This window comes from Ctenopharyngodon idella, chromosome 6 (assembly GCF_019924925.1).
Source record: "Ctenopharyngodon idella isolate HZGC_01 chromosome 6, HZGC01, whole genome shotgun sequence".
Lineage (NCBI taxonomy): Eukaryota > Metazoa > Chordata > Actinopteri > Cypriniformes > Xenocyprididae > Ctenopharyngodon > Ctenopharyngodon idella.
The window spans coordinates 6,818,693-6,833,277 of NC_067225.1; the positions used below are offsets into that span (position 1 = coordinate 6,818,693).

At 36.6% G+C, this 14,585-nt stretch overlaps 1 protein-coding gene across 1 annotated transcript; it reads left to right on the forward strand.

Annotated features, from left to right (window-relative positions):
- Positions 1–3,002: 3,002 nt before the first annotated feature.
- arf3b (ADP-ribosylation factor 3b) lies at positions 3,003–11,146 on the forward strand. The gene is made up of 5 exons (XM_051897719.1): positions 3,003–3,159; positions 7,666–7,949; positions 8,515–8,625; positions 9,165–9,289; positions 10,837–11,146. Exons 2-5 carry the CDS (start codon positions 7,802–7,804, stop codon positions 10,996–10,998), a joined length of 546 nt encoding a protein of 181 aa, XP_051753679.1. The 5' UTR covers positions 3,003–3,159; positions 7,666–7,801; the 3' UTR covers positions 10,999–11,146.
- The last annotated feature ends 3,439 nt before the right edge of the window (positions 11,147–14,585 follow it).

The window sequence follows — 14,585 nt, forward strand, 5'->3', positions numbered from 1 at the left end:
TTGCGGGTTTTCCTACAAGTCCGCACTTTCATGACATAACACCGCTTTGGAAAGAAGTCTGCTACAGAGCTCGCTTCAGTGCAGGATCGGCAAAACTGCGCATCGAGGGTGCATATCGACCGCAAAGGGGGCGCTTGTGAGCACCCTTCTGAAACCTACAATTACAAATGGGACACCCATGGACTTAATGGACATGCGCATGCGGCACCCATTGTAAAGCCCAAAGTATACTTCACTTTTTACACGTACGCGAGGTTCAGTGTACAGTGCGCGTGACACGAATTTCGTCATCAGAAGAGTACGTGCACTGCCAGGGTTTTTTTTAACCTCGCCACTTGTACACTTAGGTCGCACATGCACATTTCATTTTTTTTGCAGTAATTAGTTTATCCACAAGGTGGCAACCCTGCCCTGGGGGCGTCGATTCACAAGGTAGTCTAAAGCCCTATAGAGTACCTCAGAGATGACGTGTTTTTGTAGGCAAAACCCGGAAGCAAGTTAGTAATTTAGGACTTCCGGTTCCATCGCCCTAAAGTCTATGGGTTTTTTGAATGGGTTTTTGCTAAATCGCCTGAAATAAGGTCTGTGGTTAATAAAGCCTCTAAATATTTTCACGTTTTGATCTATGACATAAAACACACCAGTTATAACCCGCTTGTGATTTTTTCAAACCTTTTATTGTGTCTTAAAAACGGCAGTTCCTAACAAGTTGCTAAAAGGGACTACTTCCTTTGGCGGGGACTTTAGACGTCATCATGACAAACAGGACATTTGGACAGCATTTCTCATGAAAAAGTGGATAAGTATTCATACACAGCGCAGATCATAATCAGCGAGCATGTTTTTAAATAAAGTTGTTTTTTAAATAAAGTTTGAGGAAGTTTGGTGGTGGTGACGTTGATCCGCGACCATGGTGTGCTGTAGTCCGTTTATAGCCTACTGTTAGTTTTTTTATATCTGACAACTTTATTTAGGCTTCAAAATGTATAAATGTTGTGTTAACTTGTAAAGATTATCTTGATAGACAAAATGTGTAAGTGTCATAACCCTTTGTTAAACACAGAGCTTATTATTTGCGATTTTCCAAAAGTCTATGGGAAAAATGCATAGGCTTGTGCGCCGCTAACTTCCGGGTTGGCCTACAAAAACACGTCATCTCTGAGGTACTCTATTCGGACGGGATTAGTTTTACATGGGGAGGTGGGGTAAAGTAATTATTACCAGAGCTTCTCAGTGATTTTAGACTTTTACCTTCTGTAAAAAGGTCCAGAAAAATTACCTCAGGCTAACAAGCTAAAAGTAGGCTATAAACGGACTACAGCACACCATGGTCGCGGATCAACGTCACCACCACCAAGCTTCCTCAAACTTTATTTAAAAACATGCTCGCTGATTATGATCTGCGCTGAGTATGAATACTTATCCACTTGGAAATGCTGTCCAAAAGTCCTGTTTGTCATGATGATGTCTAAAGTCCCCCCCAAAGGAAGTAGTCCCTTTTAGCAACTTAGCAACTGCCGTTTTTAAGACACAATAAAGGTTTAAAAAAATCACAAGCGGGTTATAACTGGTGTGTTTTATGTCATAGATCAAAACGTGAAAATATTTAGAGGCTTTGTTAACCACAGACCTTATTTCAGGCGATTTAGCAAAAACCCATTCAAAAAACCCATAGACTTTAGGGCGATGGAACCGGGTTTTTGCATACAAAAATACGTCATCCCTGAAGTACTCTATAGACCTTATGTAGCCACACCCCTTTTCAGCACTGCACTCTTTGTCTTTTGTCTTCCGGTTTGTATTTCCACAGCGATCTTATGTATTTATGAATGAACTGCTCCTTTTAAAATCTTCCCGTTCTACTGACATTTAATAAGATATTTGCTTTAAACATTACAATGCTCATAATAACTTTCATTAACTCTACAACAAGTAAATCCATTTCACCAGCTAAATATTCTTTGACAGCGATGCCATAGAAATATACAGAGCTACCGCAAAAACGGAAGTTCAAAGACAATATTCTAAAGATGGCGGCGCGCTTGTTTCTCTGGTAAATAAGGTCTATAGGGAAGAAAAGACGATCGCAACTTCCGTTTCATGCTGACTTTAAAATCACATAGATCAACTAAATGAAAATGTAGCACTTGTTTTCATTGGTTTTCTTTTTTCTTTTTCTTTGTTTAAAAATTGTACATTTTAATCTACAATACTTTATCTCCATATATAAGCTAAATATATATATACATACATATGTAAAGCAAGGCATAACGTCTGCTGTGAGTAACGTTATATGTAATACGCTGAAGATTTACTACTATGTGTAATGCTACAGGACACAGCCTACTATGTGTTTTCCTGAGGGCCATTTCAGTTCATACAATGGGTTATCAGTTTAAATAATTATGAATTAATATTCATATGTTGGCAAATTTTGTAATAATTAAGCTGTTTAGTAAATTCATATTAGGTTAAAAGCAAAATGTTAATAAGCTTAAAATGGGTGCTTCTGATTGGTTGTGTATGTGCGTGCGTCTTCTCGTTAACTGGGAAGTTCTCGCGATGTGCTTCATTCTCAGTAAAGCTATGATTGTGAAGCATCGCGTTTAAGTATTTACTGATGAACATCCTCCCTTACTACATTTAATTATTTATTTCTTTTAATTCAGATTAGGTTGACAATCTTCAGTTTATTTATTGCTTCTAATAATAAACTGTCCCTACCTAATAGCTATAGAATAGGAGATATTTAGGCTACTTAAAAGTAAAAATATACCACATTGCCATAATTTATTCACAATTTGTTTTTCATAATTTATTCTGTTTTTTTGTTTGTTTGTTTGTTTGTTTGTTTTTTGGATGTTTCAGATACCACTCGGGCCTGCATCTTTTAGGCTCCAAGAAATACAAAAATGCTAGATATTGTTAAGAATTTCCAGTAAAGTTGTAGCTTGAAAGAGTGTTGTAACACCTCTAGCATTTCCTTGACATGTCATTTATTTGACTAAAGCCTACCTGGCCTGACTGGAGGCAGTCTCAAGATGCGAAAACCAAACATCGCGAGAAATCCCCATCGAAGCCTGTGCTGTCGGTGTAAACTCTCGTGAGATCTTCTCTCCGTTTCTCCGCGTCCAAAATCGGCTGCTGTCATCTCGCAAGGTAATCCGGATATGTTCAATTGTTGTGATTGCTTTTAAATGAAACCCTTCGAAATGGTTCTGACATGTTGAAATGTTGCTTGTGTGTTCGGTAGAATATGACAGCGCATCTTATATTCATATTGGAAACAGAGAGGCGACAGGCCTCCTGCGAGGCACGCAGCGTCTCTATCTTTCCAAATGAATGAAGATCAGTATTACAGATGATGTGCTGCCTTACGCCTCTTCAGACATTAAGACGGCTTGTGTTGCGCTTGGGTTGTGATTGAGGCCGGTTTGCTTTTGCTTGAATTGTGGTAATCTTGCGTAAGAACTATTTCATCCTGCTTCGTGCCAAACGCCTCTCTTTATGGAGAAGCTCCGATCTTTGTATCCTACGCCGACATTGTCAAAGGGTCGTAGGCCTTTGTGAGCAAACCGGCAGCAATCGAAATATATAATTGATAGCCATATTAATGTTTTTAAAGATTATCGTGTTAGATATAATGTGGATAACCGTCTAGCGCTGTAGTATTTCGTTGTCTCGTGACATAAATTGCCTACATTGTTTGGGTCTCTTGTTCGGGTTTCTGTAAGCATGGGTTTGTCGAATCATTCAGACACAAGGAAGCCTTTAAAATGAGAAAGTCTGTTACAAATCTCCGTGGAAAAATATACCTGGAGTGTTTTCTGTGGAAGGGATTTTCTGGAGGTGGGTCGGGCGTCAGCACTATGGACAGCGCAGCCGGAGTCAGACCCCCTCAGCTCCCATAAAGCATCATTATTATCAGATTATACATTCTCACAACCACATTATTACTGTCTTAGTGGACAAATTTACATGTGCATCATGTAAAGTTCATTACTGATTGTTATGCACCTTTTATCTTGATTTTATGTAGGGGACCGTTTATGTAGTTAGTTCTGTTAATATTACTCATGATAGGTTTATTTTTAAAAGTCAGTTTCTTTATAGGCACGTACATTACTGTATTTGCTACACAGGGTTATTGAACATTTTAACTGTGAAATTATAAGCTGTCACAATGTAAACATGCTTAATTATAGGTTGAGCAAAATGTAATATTTGAAACACAAAACAAGTCATGCAACCGCAAACATGTCAAATGTAAAATCTGATTTTAGAAAATTACAACATTTAAAGCATTTGAGAACCTGAGATTTATGAAAATAATCTTGTACTTGAGCACACAGTTCAACATTTTGGTTCAAATCTAACTTCATTATATAGCTGACTGTTGTGTATGTGTGTCAGTGTGGTTTTGTTGTGTTTTGTTTTAGCCTTGATTTGTTTACCCAACAGTCATTGCACGAATATGGTGATTGGTATTTTAGTTTGGAGGGTGGAATTAACAATAACAACAAATCTAATTTAAGAGGGTTTAAAACTAGTTATTCGACACCAACTCACAAAACCACTGAGAAAACACACATTTTTGTAATTGGACATTTTACTCAAAACCTTATAGTTATAGCAACTGTGTTACTAGTAGCCGGTCACTGTGATTTTGTCAAGTAAGACATTTTGTTGATAATTTAATTCCAACCCTAACCCTACCCATAAGTCATCTCTAAAATCAGAAAGAAAAGATAGGTGAATATGAATGGTGTAGGGAGCTAACCCTTGACATAAACTCTAAACTTGTCCCTCAAATCTGATTGGTTGATTGGAATGTCGTTCAATGTGATTCATCAGACCAGGCCTTCTTCCATTGCTCCGTGGTCCAGTTCTGATGCTCACGTGCCCACTGTTGGCGCTTTCGGCGGTGGACAGGGGTCAGTATGGGCAGTTGGCCACCCTGACTGGTCTGCGGCTATGCAGCCCCATATGCAACCAACTGCGATGCACTGTGTATTCTGACACCTTTCTATCAGAACCAGCATTAACTCTTGAGCAATTTGAGCTACAGTAGCTTGTCTATTGGATCAGTCCACACAAGCCAGCCTTCGCTCCCCACGCGCACCTTGGCCACCCATGACCCTGTCACCGGTTCACCACTGTTCCTTCCTTAGATCACTTTTGATAGATACTGACCACTGCAGACCCGGGAACACCCTACAAGAGCTGCAGTTTTGGAGATGCTCTGACCCAGTCGTCTAGCCATTACAATTTGGCCCTTGTCAAAAAAATGGCTTGCCCATTTTTCCTGTTTCTAACACATCAACTTTGAGGACAAAATGTTCACTTGCTGCCTAATATATCCCACCCACTAAGAGATAATCAGTGTTATTCACTTCACCTGTCAGTGGTCATAATGTTATGCCTGATCGGTGTATGTTGCACTTGGTGAAATCACGTTCACCGTGACTAGCCCCAGTCTCCCTTAAACAAGTATAAGCTTTATACTTTGACATTCATGAATTAGGACAAAATGGTTATCAGGAAATGTGTTCTACATCTTGGATAACTCCATCTGGGAATATTCAGGGATGACTAGTGGGGGTTTGCGTGATGGAGGGATATGAGAGGGATGAACAGATTGCTATACAGCCTGAGGACATGGCAGGATCATAGTTTCTTCAGTTCAGTCTGTGTGTGTAGTTGTTAACATTCATGTAACTTCTACACATGAATCATATACTGGTGAAGATAAGAAATGTAAAGACACATCCAGAAGTGTCATGCTCATTTAACACACCCCCTCAGGATTTTGAGATGTGGATTTTTCATTGCAACTTCCAAAAGCCTCTTTGATAATCAGTTGCATGATTACAGTGAGTAAAAGAATGTTTGTCTGAAACATTTCAGATTACACAGATCACCATTCACATGCCAAATTCAGTCAGTCGAATTGAATCACACCTTATAAAGATCATTTGCTTTAAACTGAAACCCCCGTGCTGCTCATGCAACTTTTTTTCTATGGAATCAATTTTAAATTAGCTTTTTTCCATGCTGATCTCTCTCTCTTTCTCACTTTCTCTCTGATAAGAAATTGTCATACAGGTTGATTGTTAAAATTTTGAATAGAAATACATTAAATGGTAAAATTGACACTCCACAGGGAGCTCGCTCAAGTCTTATTGATGGTGTCGGATCTGAATGGAGAGCGCTGTACAAACCACCATTGTTGAAGAAGGTTGCTGATTTGTAATGGAGGTTACATACAAGCGTGGATGTTAATGCTTTTATTTCTGTTTAAAACTTGGATATTAAAGGGTTAGTTCACCCCAAAATGAAGTTTCTGTCATTAAGTACTCACCCTCGTGTCGTCCCAAACCCGTCAGATATTTGTTCATCTTCTGAACACAAATTAAGATATTTTTGATGAAATCCGAGGATTTCTGAACCACACATAGGAAGCAACATCATTACACCTTTTAAGGTCCAGAAAGGTAGTAAAAACATTGTTAAAATAGTCAGCGTGACTACAGTGGTTCAACCTTAATGGTATGAAGCAATGAGAATACATTTTGTGTGCAAAAACAAAACAAAAATAACAACTTTATTTAACAATTTGAACTGTTGTCATACACAGTTGACATAGTGAACGCAGTGAACTAACCCTTTAATCATGACTGCCCTTTTTGTACTCTTCGTGAGACAGTTTTTTTTTTACTGTTTTATGGACTCTTGTCGTCTTTTTCCACTGTTCTCTAGGTTGGAAGATCTTTTTAGATTGTTAGGTGTAGTTTTTTCCAAACAGTTGTTTATTTTAGGTAAAAAAAAGTTTCCCAAAAAAAGAGGGAGCAGTTTCAGCTCTTTAATTTAATTTTTGGAAGAGCAAAGATGAGTAGACGAAATAAGGTGGAAGTATCTACAGATGATGATGATGCTGTTTTTGTATTTGTCAAAATGTTGAAAGCTCGTTTAAAAATCATTACAGTTTGATGAATGATCTGGAAAATTTGTCCAATATATGGCGTTATAAAGATGTGCTCTGCTCTGTTGTGGAGAATCGTTTAATTTTCAAGAGTCTGTTGATTTAATGTGGTTTTTATTTGATTGATTGTTGTTTTGTATAATTGTTTTAATAACGTATTTGTAAAATCTCAAAATCTCTCTCTCTGCATCTTTCTCTCATACAGACACACACACACACACACACACACTGTTGAGTTTCTATGTTTTATGGGAACTTTCCATAGACATAATGATTTTTATACTGCACTAACCCTAAACCTACCCATCAAAGAAAACTTTCTGCATTTTTACATTTTCAAAAACCACAATTTAATATGATTTTATAAGCTGTTTTCCTCATGAGGACCAAAAACATACCTGAACCACAAACACACACACAAGTACTATTTTATATATATATATATATATATATATATATATAGTTACAATTTAAAATAACTTCTCACTCTCTCTCTCTCTCTATATATGCTGCATTTATTTGATAAAAAATACAGTGAAACAGAAATATTATGAAATATTATTTTAAACTTTTCTATTTATATATTTTTATATATACAGTTAATAAATGAATATAACAAATATATTTTCATTGATGGCTATGTACATGTCATCCACATTGATTATCTTTTTTTCCCTTTGCAGGACTCCAGATTCTTTTTCTCAGCTATATAATCTTATTTCTCAAGGCTTTCAGTCTTTTACCTCAGTGGATTGTTCTACAGAAAGGACTTGCAGCTTTCTGGATTGTGATTGGCTAGACGAAGCAAAACATTGAATCATGGGTAATATTTTTGGCAATCTGCTGAAGAGTCTAATAGGGAAGAAAGAGATGAGAATTCTGATGGTTGGATTAGATGCTGCTGGTAAAACCACTATCCTTTACAAACTGAAGCTGGGAGAGATTGTGACCACCATCCCAACCATTGGTAAAATCATTCTCTTACTTTATTTTATTATTTTGTAGACTTTGTTACAATACTGTTTAAACAGGTATCTGTACATCCTCAGACAGAATTCAAGGTCATTTCAAACACATAGACAGTATATATAAAATTGTATATGTTAATGTATTTCATCATATAATAAGTATACTTTTTATGAACCAGGGTGGAAGAACATTTCTAGAACATTTTCTAGAATGCTTTGCTTGTGTTGAATTCTACTGTTGAAACTACAAATTAGTAAATTTCTCTTTTTGTGGACATGAGGCCAATTAAATAAAAAAAATCTTGTGAAATGAAAAGAAGATTCTTTAGTTCTGAATTTTGTCTAAACCTGTTGCACTGTAGCTGGTGGCTTCCATATAGCTGAATATTTTTTGTTGCTTCTATAGAGTGCATTAGTGCCTGCCCACTTTTAAAGTAGCGTTGGTTCCGGACGTATTTTTCCATTAATTTCTCCAATAGGGATTTAAAAAAAGTCTTCGTTAAAGTGTTAAAGCAATGAACCAAACTAACCATGTTTGATGTGTGATGTTTGTGTTTGTGTTAGGCTTTAATGTGGAGACAGTGGAGTACAAGAACATCAGCTTCACTGTGTGGGATGTGGGTGGTCAGGATAAAATCAGACCACTCTGGAGACACTACTTTCAAAATACACAGGGTGAGTTACACATACACTCAACTTCTCCCACTTAAACACAGGTTGTATTGAGTTGTCTGTGTAAATGATTGCAATTTGGTGCTCCTGTGCAGAGCCACCTTGTAAACATCAGTGAAGCAGGGTTATTATACTTAACTAAAACTAAACCCATAAAAAAAACAAAAAAACAATGTTACTTGAAATGATATAAACATTAACCACAATAAAATGTAAAAAACTAAACTTACATTTCATCTAGTTGCCAAGGCAACATTTTTCATTTTCATTTAGTTTAACTAAATAAATTAAATAAATTTAAATAAAAACAAATTCAAAATAATTCAAAAATATTAGTAAAAACTATAATAGGATCTCAATGATATTAAATAACACTGGTTAACAATAGCTCAGAAGTAATATCAATGTATGTTTTCTTTTAAAGTAAAACATTGCACAGTTGGATACAATCTGTGTATGCTTTTGTGTTGTGTTAATGTTTGTTGCTTGTTGAATAATAATAAGTCTGTATTCTTTATCTCCGCTGTTTTTTCTTACCTTAGGTCTTATCTTCGTGGTTGACAGCAACGATCGGGAGAGAGTGAACGAAGCGCGGGAGGAGTTAATGCGGATGCTCGCAGAAGACGAACTGCGTGATGCTGTTCTTCTTGTCTTTGCAAACAAACAGGTACTGCACCTCTCCTTCATGTGACACATTCTTGACATATTTACAGCTGGAATTTTTAAAGGGGCTATATATAGAATTCAGAAACTCGTTATTAGCGACACTGGTGGCCATTAAGTGAACTGCAGCCAGCAACTTATTGCTCGTGCTCGCACTCGTACACACATAACGCACAAGAAACTGAACGTGTCTCAAGGCCCCAGTATACTCATGGCGGAGCTCTTTTTCTTTCTTTGCTTCGAAGTAAAAAGAAGTTATACCTTTGTAGCGATATACTTTTAACGAACATTCCGATGTCGTTCAGGCTGCTGAAGGGCGACGTTTAGATAAATATGTAAATATGTGCTGCATGCTTTCCTCTCAAATACACAATAAACACACAACAAAAATGACAGCGGTGAGAAAACAGCAGTTAAGGAAGCATCTGATCATAGCGATGTGGATATGTTTGCACAAGCTCACCAGCATCATGTCGACAGATGAGTTAATTAAAATTACACTGTTATTATGATAGTTTGAATATAAAGTATATTTGAGACTATATAGATCTGGCTATGTGAGACTATAGTTTGAATTAATCCATTTATTTTGCGTGACACATTGACATTACAGTACAGAATAGCTCTTTCGGCATTATCCTGAACATAAACATTTGTTTCATGTGTCATTGAATGGAAGCGCGCGTAAACATCACATCCTTTCGATTTTCCCTTCACATAAAAATCAGTCTACAGGCTTTCATAGACAATCTAGGAAGTCAGGAAAGGTCTCGATTTTTAAAGTTTTGTTTCACACAAGCTGTTCAAACATTGGCAATAAAAAAATGGTAATGGAAATTCTTACATATAGCCCCCTTAAATTGTGGCAATAACCATTAACCTATCTTTTTTGAAATGGCATACATAAAGCATCTCTACATCCTGACAGATATCACAAAATAGATGTTTTGAAAAATAATTAAATATTTTGGTATTTACACTACCATTCAAAAGTTTGGGATCATTGATAGCAAGGATGTATTAAACTGATCAGAAGTGACGGTAAAGACTTTTAGATTGTAACAAATTTTATTTAAAATAAAAGCTGTTCTTTTCAACTTTCTGTTCATCAAAGAATCCTGAAAAAATGTTTCACGGTTTCCACAAAAATATTAAGCAGCACAATTGTTTTCAACATTGATAATAATAGAAATGTTTCTTGAGCAGCAAATCAGCATATATTAGAATGATTTCTGAAGGATCATGTGACACTGAAGACTGGAGTAACAATGCTGAAAATTCAGCTTTGCATCACAGGAATAAATTACATTTTCAAATATATTCGAATAGAAAACAGTTATTTTAAAGTGAGATAATATTTCACAATATTACTGTTTATTAAAAAATCTTACCATCCCCAAACTTTTTGAACAGTAGTATATATGTTTAAATTTCTTTTAATCATAATTTATTGTCTGTAAACCTGCTGCTAAATTGTGTACTTATTTCAGAATAAAAATGTATGATTCTATTTACTCCTCATCTTATTTATCCTGACTGTTTTGACTACAGGATCTGCCAAATGCTATGAATGCAGCTGAGATCACAGATAAACTCGGCCTCCACTCACTCCGCCACCGCAACTGGTATATACAAGCGACCTGTGCGACCAGCGGCGACGGTCTGTACGAAGGGCTCGACTGGCTTGCCAATCAGCTCAAGAATAAGAAGTGAGAGGCGGGATTTTCATTATGTGGCCGTCTCTCACTTTGGGAAGGGGGTGGGACTAATTTGGCCTTTGGAATCGTTATGTTTGATTTTTCTTTGTTTCATTTAGTTTCTTTTTGTTGTATTCTGGCAAATACAGTATGTGGTTTATAGAGCCTTCTATGCTCTGTGTAAATCATCTGTATGTATGTACGCACACGCATTCAAACGCACACTCGCAGATCAACAGGCATCTAATTCACTTTCCATTTTCATTGTATAATGAACGCCGGTCAGTACAGTGTCGGTATATAGCATCAACGTTTGGTCGATATCATCTCCGTCTCTCCCACACTCACTCACTCTTTCCATGTTTACAATCAGTGATCAGTGTTGTCCTTGACTGCCATTAAAAAGATAGCTAGCTATGGGTCTGAGCATGCTCATGTATTACGTAATATGCTTATGCGTTTCCTTGTATTGTCAAAATGCTCTGTTTTTAGTAAATGCGATTATGATGCAGTTTGCCTCATCACGCACACACAATACCCACAGTCTACGAGCCCCGCGGTCTGTGATTGCGTTAGATACTCTGCTGTGTTTTGCATGGCTCTTTCTCTCGGTGTCGTGTGTTAAGCGTTGTGGTGTAGTAGAGGTTAGATCTGCATGTGTGTGTTTAGTCACAGAGCTGGTTGGTGTTGCATGCTGCTTTGTGGCTGTGCTGTACTAGAATGGACACAGTGATTGGATGCTGTAGAAGGAATGTAGTCCGTGTTTCTGCAAACTTCCCTTGCCTAAATTAGGAGTGAAATGTGGTGCTTTTGGGTAGTCCATCATAAACCAACGCATTCGAGTAAAGCTGTAAATAAAGCTTTTTTCAATCAAACGCCCCCTTCATTTTGTTGTACTGTAGAATTGACTTGGCTAATTGTTGCATGGGTAAAACGGTAGTATTGTTTCGTAAGAATCACTAGCATTGTCTGCATGGCATGCATGCTGTGCTGTTAGTCTGATAGATAGATGGATAGATGGATGGATAGATAGATAGATAGATAGATTAGATAGATAGATAGATAGATAGATAGATAGATAGATAGTGAAATGCTGTTTAACATAGTTGCTTGTACTAATTTGCCACTGACATGATAAATAGATTGTAATGACACTAAATTGCTGGCTGTTTTTTTGCTTTTGCGCTTTGAAAATTTGAATCATATTAGCGAACAGCATAAAAACAGCACACACATGTACACAAAACCTTGGTATGTCAGTGGTCTGTGGCAAACTGCATAATATCGCATCTCCTTCTGTGTTAGATTGCTTGTTTCATGCGCAATGTGTTTTGTGGGTTCAGACTAACATATCACCCCCAATGAATGTGAATTTTGTTGAATCAGTACAGGTGGGCTGACATATTTTGGCTTTATTCATGGTGTTTTTTTATCAGTATAGTTCAGAAACAAGAAAAATATATAGATATATATATATTTAGGTTGTTTTTTGTGTTTAACACTTCAGGTTATAGCAAACATCACAGATACTAGTGATGTTTAGATTAGTACTAACATAATCTATATGTGTTACAGACTACATGGACAAATGGAAAATCAAATACCATACTATTTTACCATACTAGCTAGTGTAAATACAACAAAACTACTTGTCCTGCATTGCATAATTGTTGGTAATCCATGTATCGCACAAATCTAATAGCAACACAATCTGTTTGAAATTTTAGGCTATTTGTTTTTGGGAATAGCATTGCTCTTAGTTTGCATACTATCCAAGGCAACACATTTGTGGCATTTTCATACTTAAAGGGATAGTTAAACCAAAAATGAAAATTCTGTCATCATTTACTCCCCCTTAAGTTGTTCCAAACCTGTGTAAATTTCTTTGTTCTACACAAAGGAACATATTTGGAAGAATGTTTGCAGCCAAGCAGATCTCGCCCCCCACTGACTACCATTGTAGGAAATAAAATACTATGGTAGTCAATGGGGGGCGAGATCTGCTTTGTTACAAACATTCTTCCAAATCTCTTCCTTTGTGTTCAGCAGAACAAAGAAATTTATACAGGTTTAGAACAGCGGAGTAAATGATGACAGAATTTTCATTTTTGGGTGAACTATTCTTTCAATGTACACTAAAACCCATTATTACGACTCTTACCACTGTAAAAAGACAACAACAAAAAAAAGTTTTAGTCCCTGAAATTCACTGTTGTGAACCAGTAAATTCAGCTTGTTAGACTTCAACTAAAATGGCATTTGCAATGGCAGAGTTAAATCCTTGAAAGTATAAATCAAATTAAAACTCTTTAGGACATGCCATTTCTTCCTAACTGACAGTTTATGCCCCATTTCCGGGAAGGAGCATCAAAAGAAAGATACAAGTCCTGAACTGCGTTAGCTCTGCTATGCTTTTTACTTTGTGCACAGATGACTGTCATTCAGATAGGTCTAATCAATATATCTTAAAGTACTCTGAGAGCCTTGAACTGCACCAGCATGGGGTGAATAGATTAGTAAGGTGGTGTGACAACAATGGCCTTGTTATTAATATAAAAAAAACTGAGGAGATTGTATTCGGGATATTCATACAGTGCCTGTTGTTATACACAATGAAAACATCAGACAGGTAGAGACATATAAGTATAGGAGTAATGATAGATAATAAAGTATCGTAGACAGTATCTGTAAAAAGACATTGCAGAGAATATACTTCCTTCGCCGTCTCAGGTCTTTTGGAGCGAGAAAACAAATTCTTTTGTAATTTTTCATGTCTGTGTTTTACAGTACTGTAATTCCATATGGTACATGAGCTGGTCTGTTAGTTGTTGAATAAATTAAAAAATTTGCTCTAAGATTAAAGGTCAGCCTCTCAAAAAAGTATATGAATTATCTTATCATAAGAACCTCTTACGGTTGGCTAATAATCTGTGAACTGAATCATGTGCTGCATAATGAATACGTGCTCTTGCCATCTAATCAGCGTTACTAGATATAATCGAGTTAGACTAAAGCACCATTTTTTTGTGCATCAAGCTGTATTTGAATTTAATAAGGTATATAAAAAATCAAATCTACACTAATTGCGACTGTTTTTTTAATGTAATTCTGTAATTATGAATTTTGTTTTATGTGACAGTATTGTGGATTGTTAGGGTTTGGGGATGTATGGGTAATAATTGTGAATGAACACTGTCACACAAGAAAAATTTCAGACTTTGTCTGACAATGAAGTTATATCATCATCATCATGAACATTTTAAAAAGGCAAGTCTTTTCAATCTAGGACATGATTGGAGTCTTGTTTTATTGCGAGTGCTGTAGCGTGTGGGTGATGCAGGAATGGGAGACTTACCAAAACAATTGTGCTATTTAGCAAGACACTTAACCTCAAATGATTCAGTTTGACTATGGAACATAAGCATAGTTAGTGTAACACACCCTACAGTTCAGTAGTATTTCAGCATCGAATGCAAACAACGATACGTCTGCAAGGCCATTTCTACACAAGTCTGCAGTGTGAATCGTCCAGTCTGTTAAGTTTCGTGGCCTTATCTTCTTACAAAAGTGTTTTCACATGGTTATTTATTAACTAAGTTATTG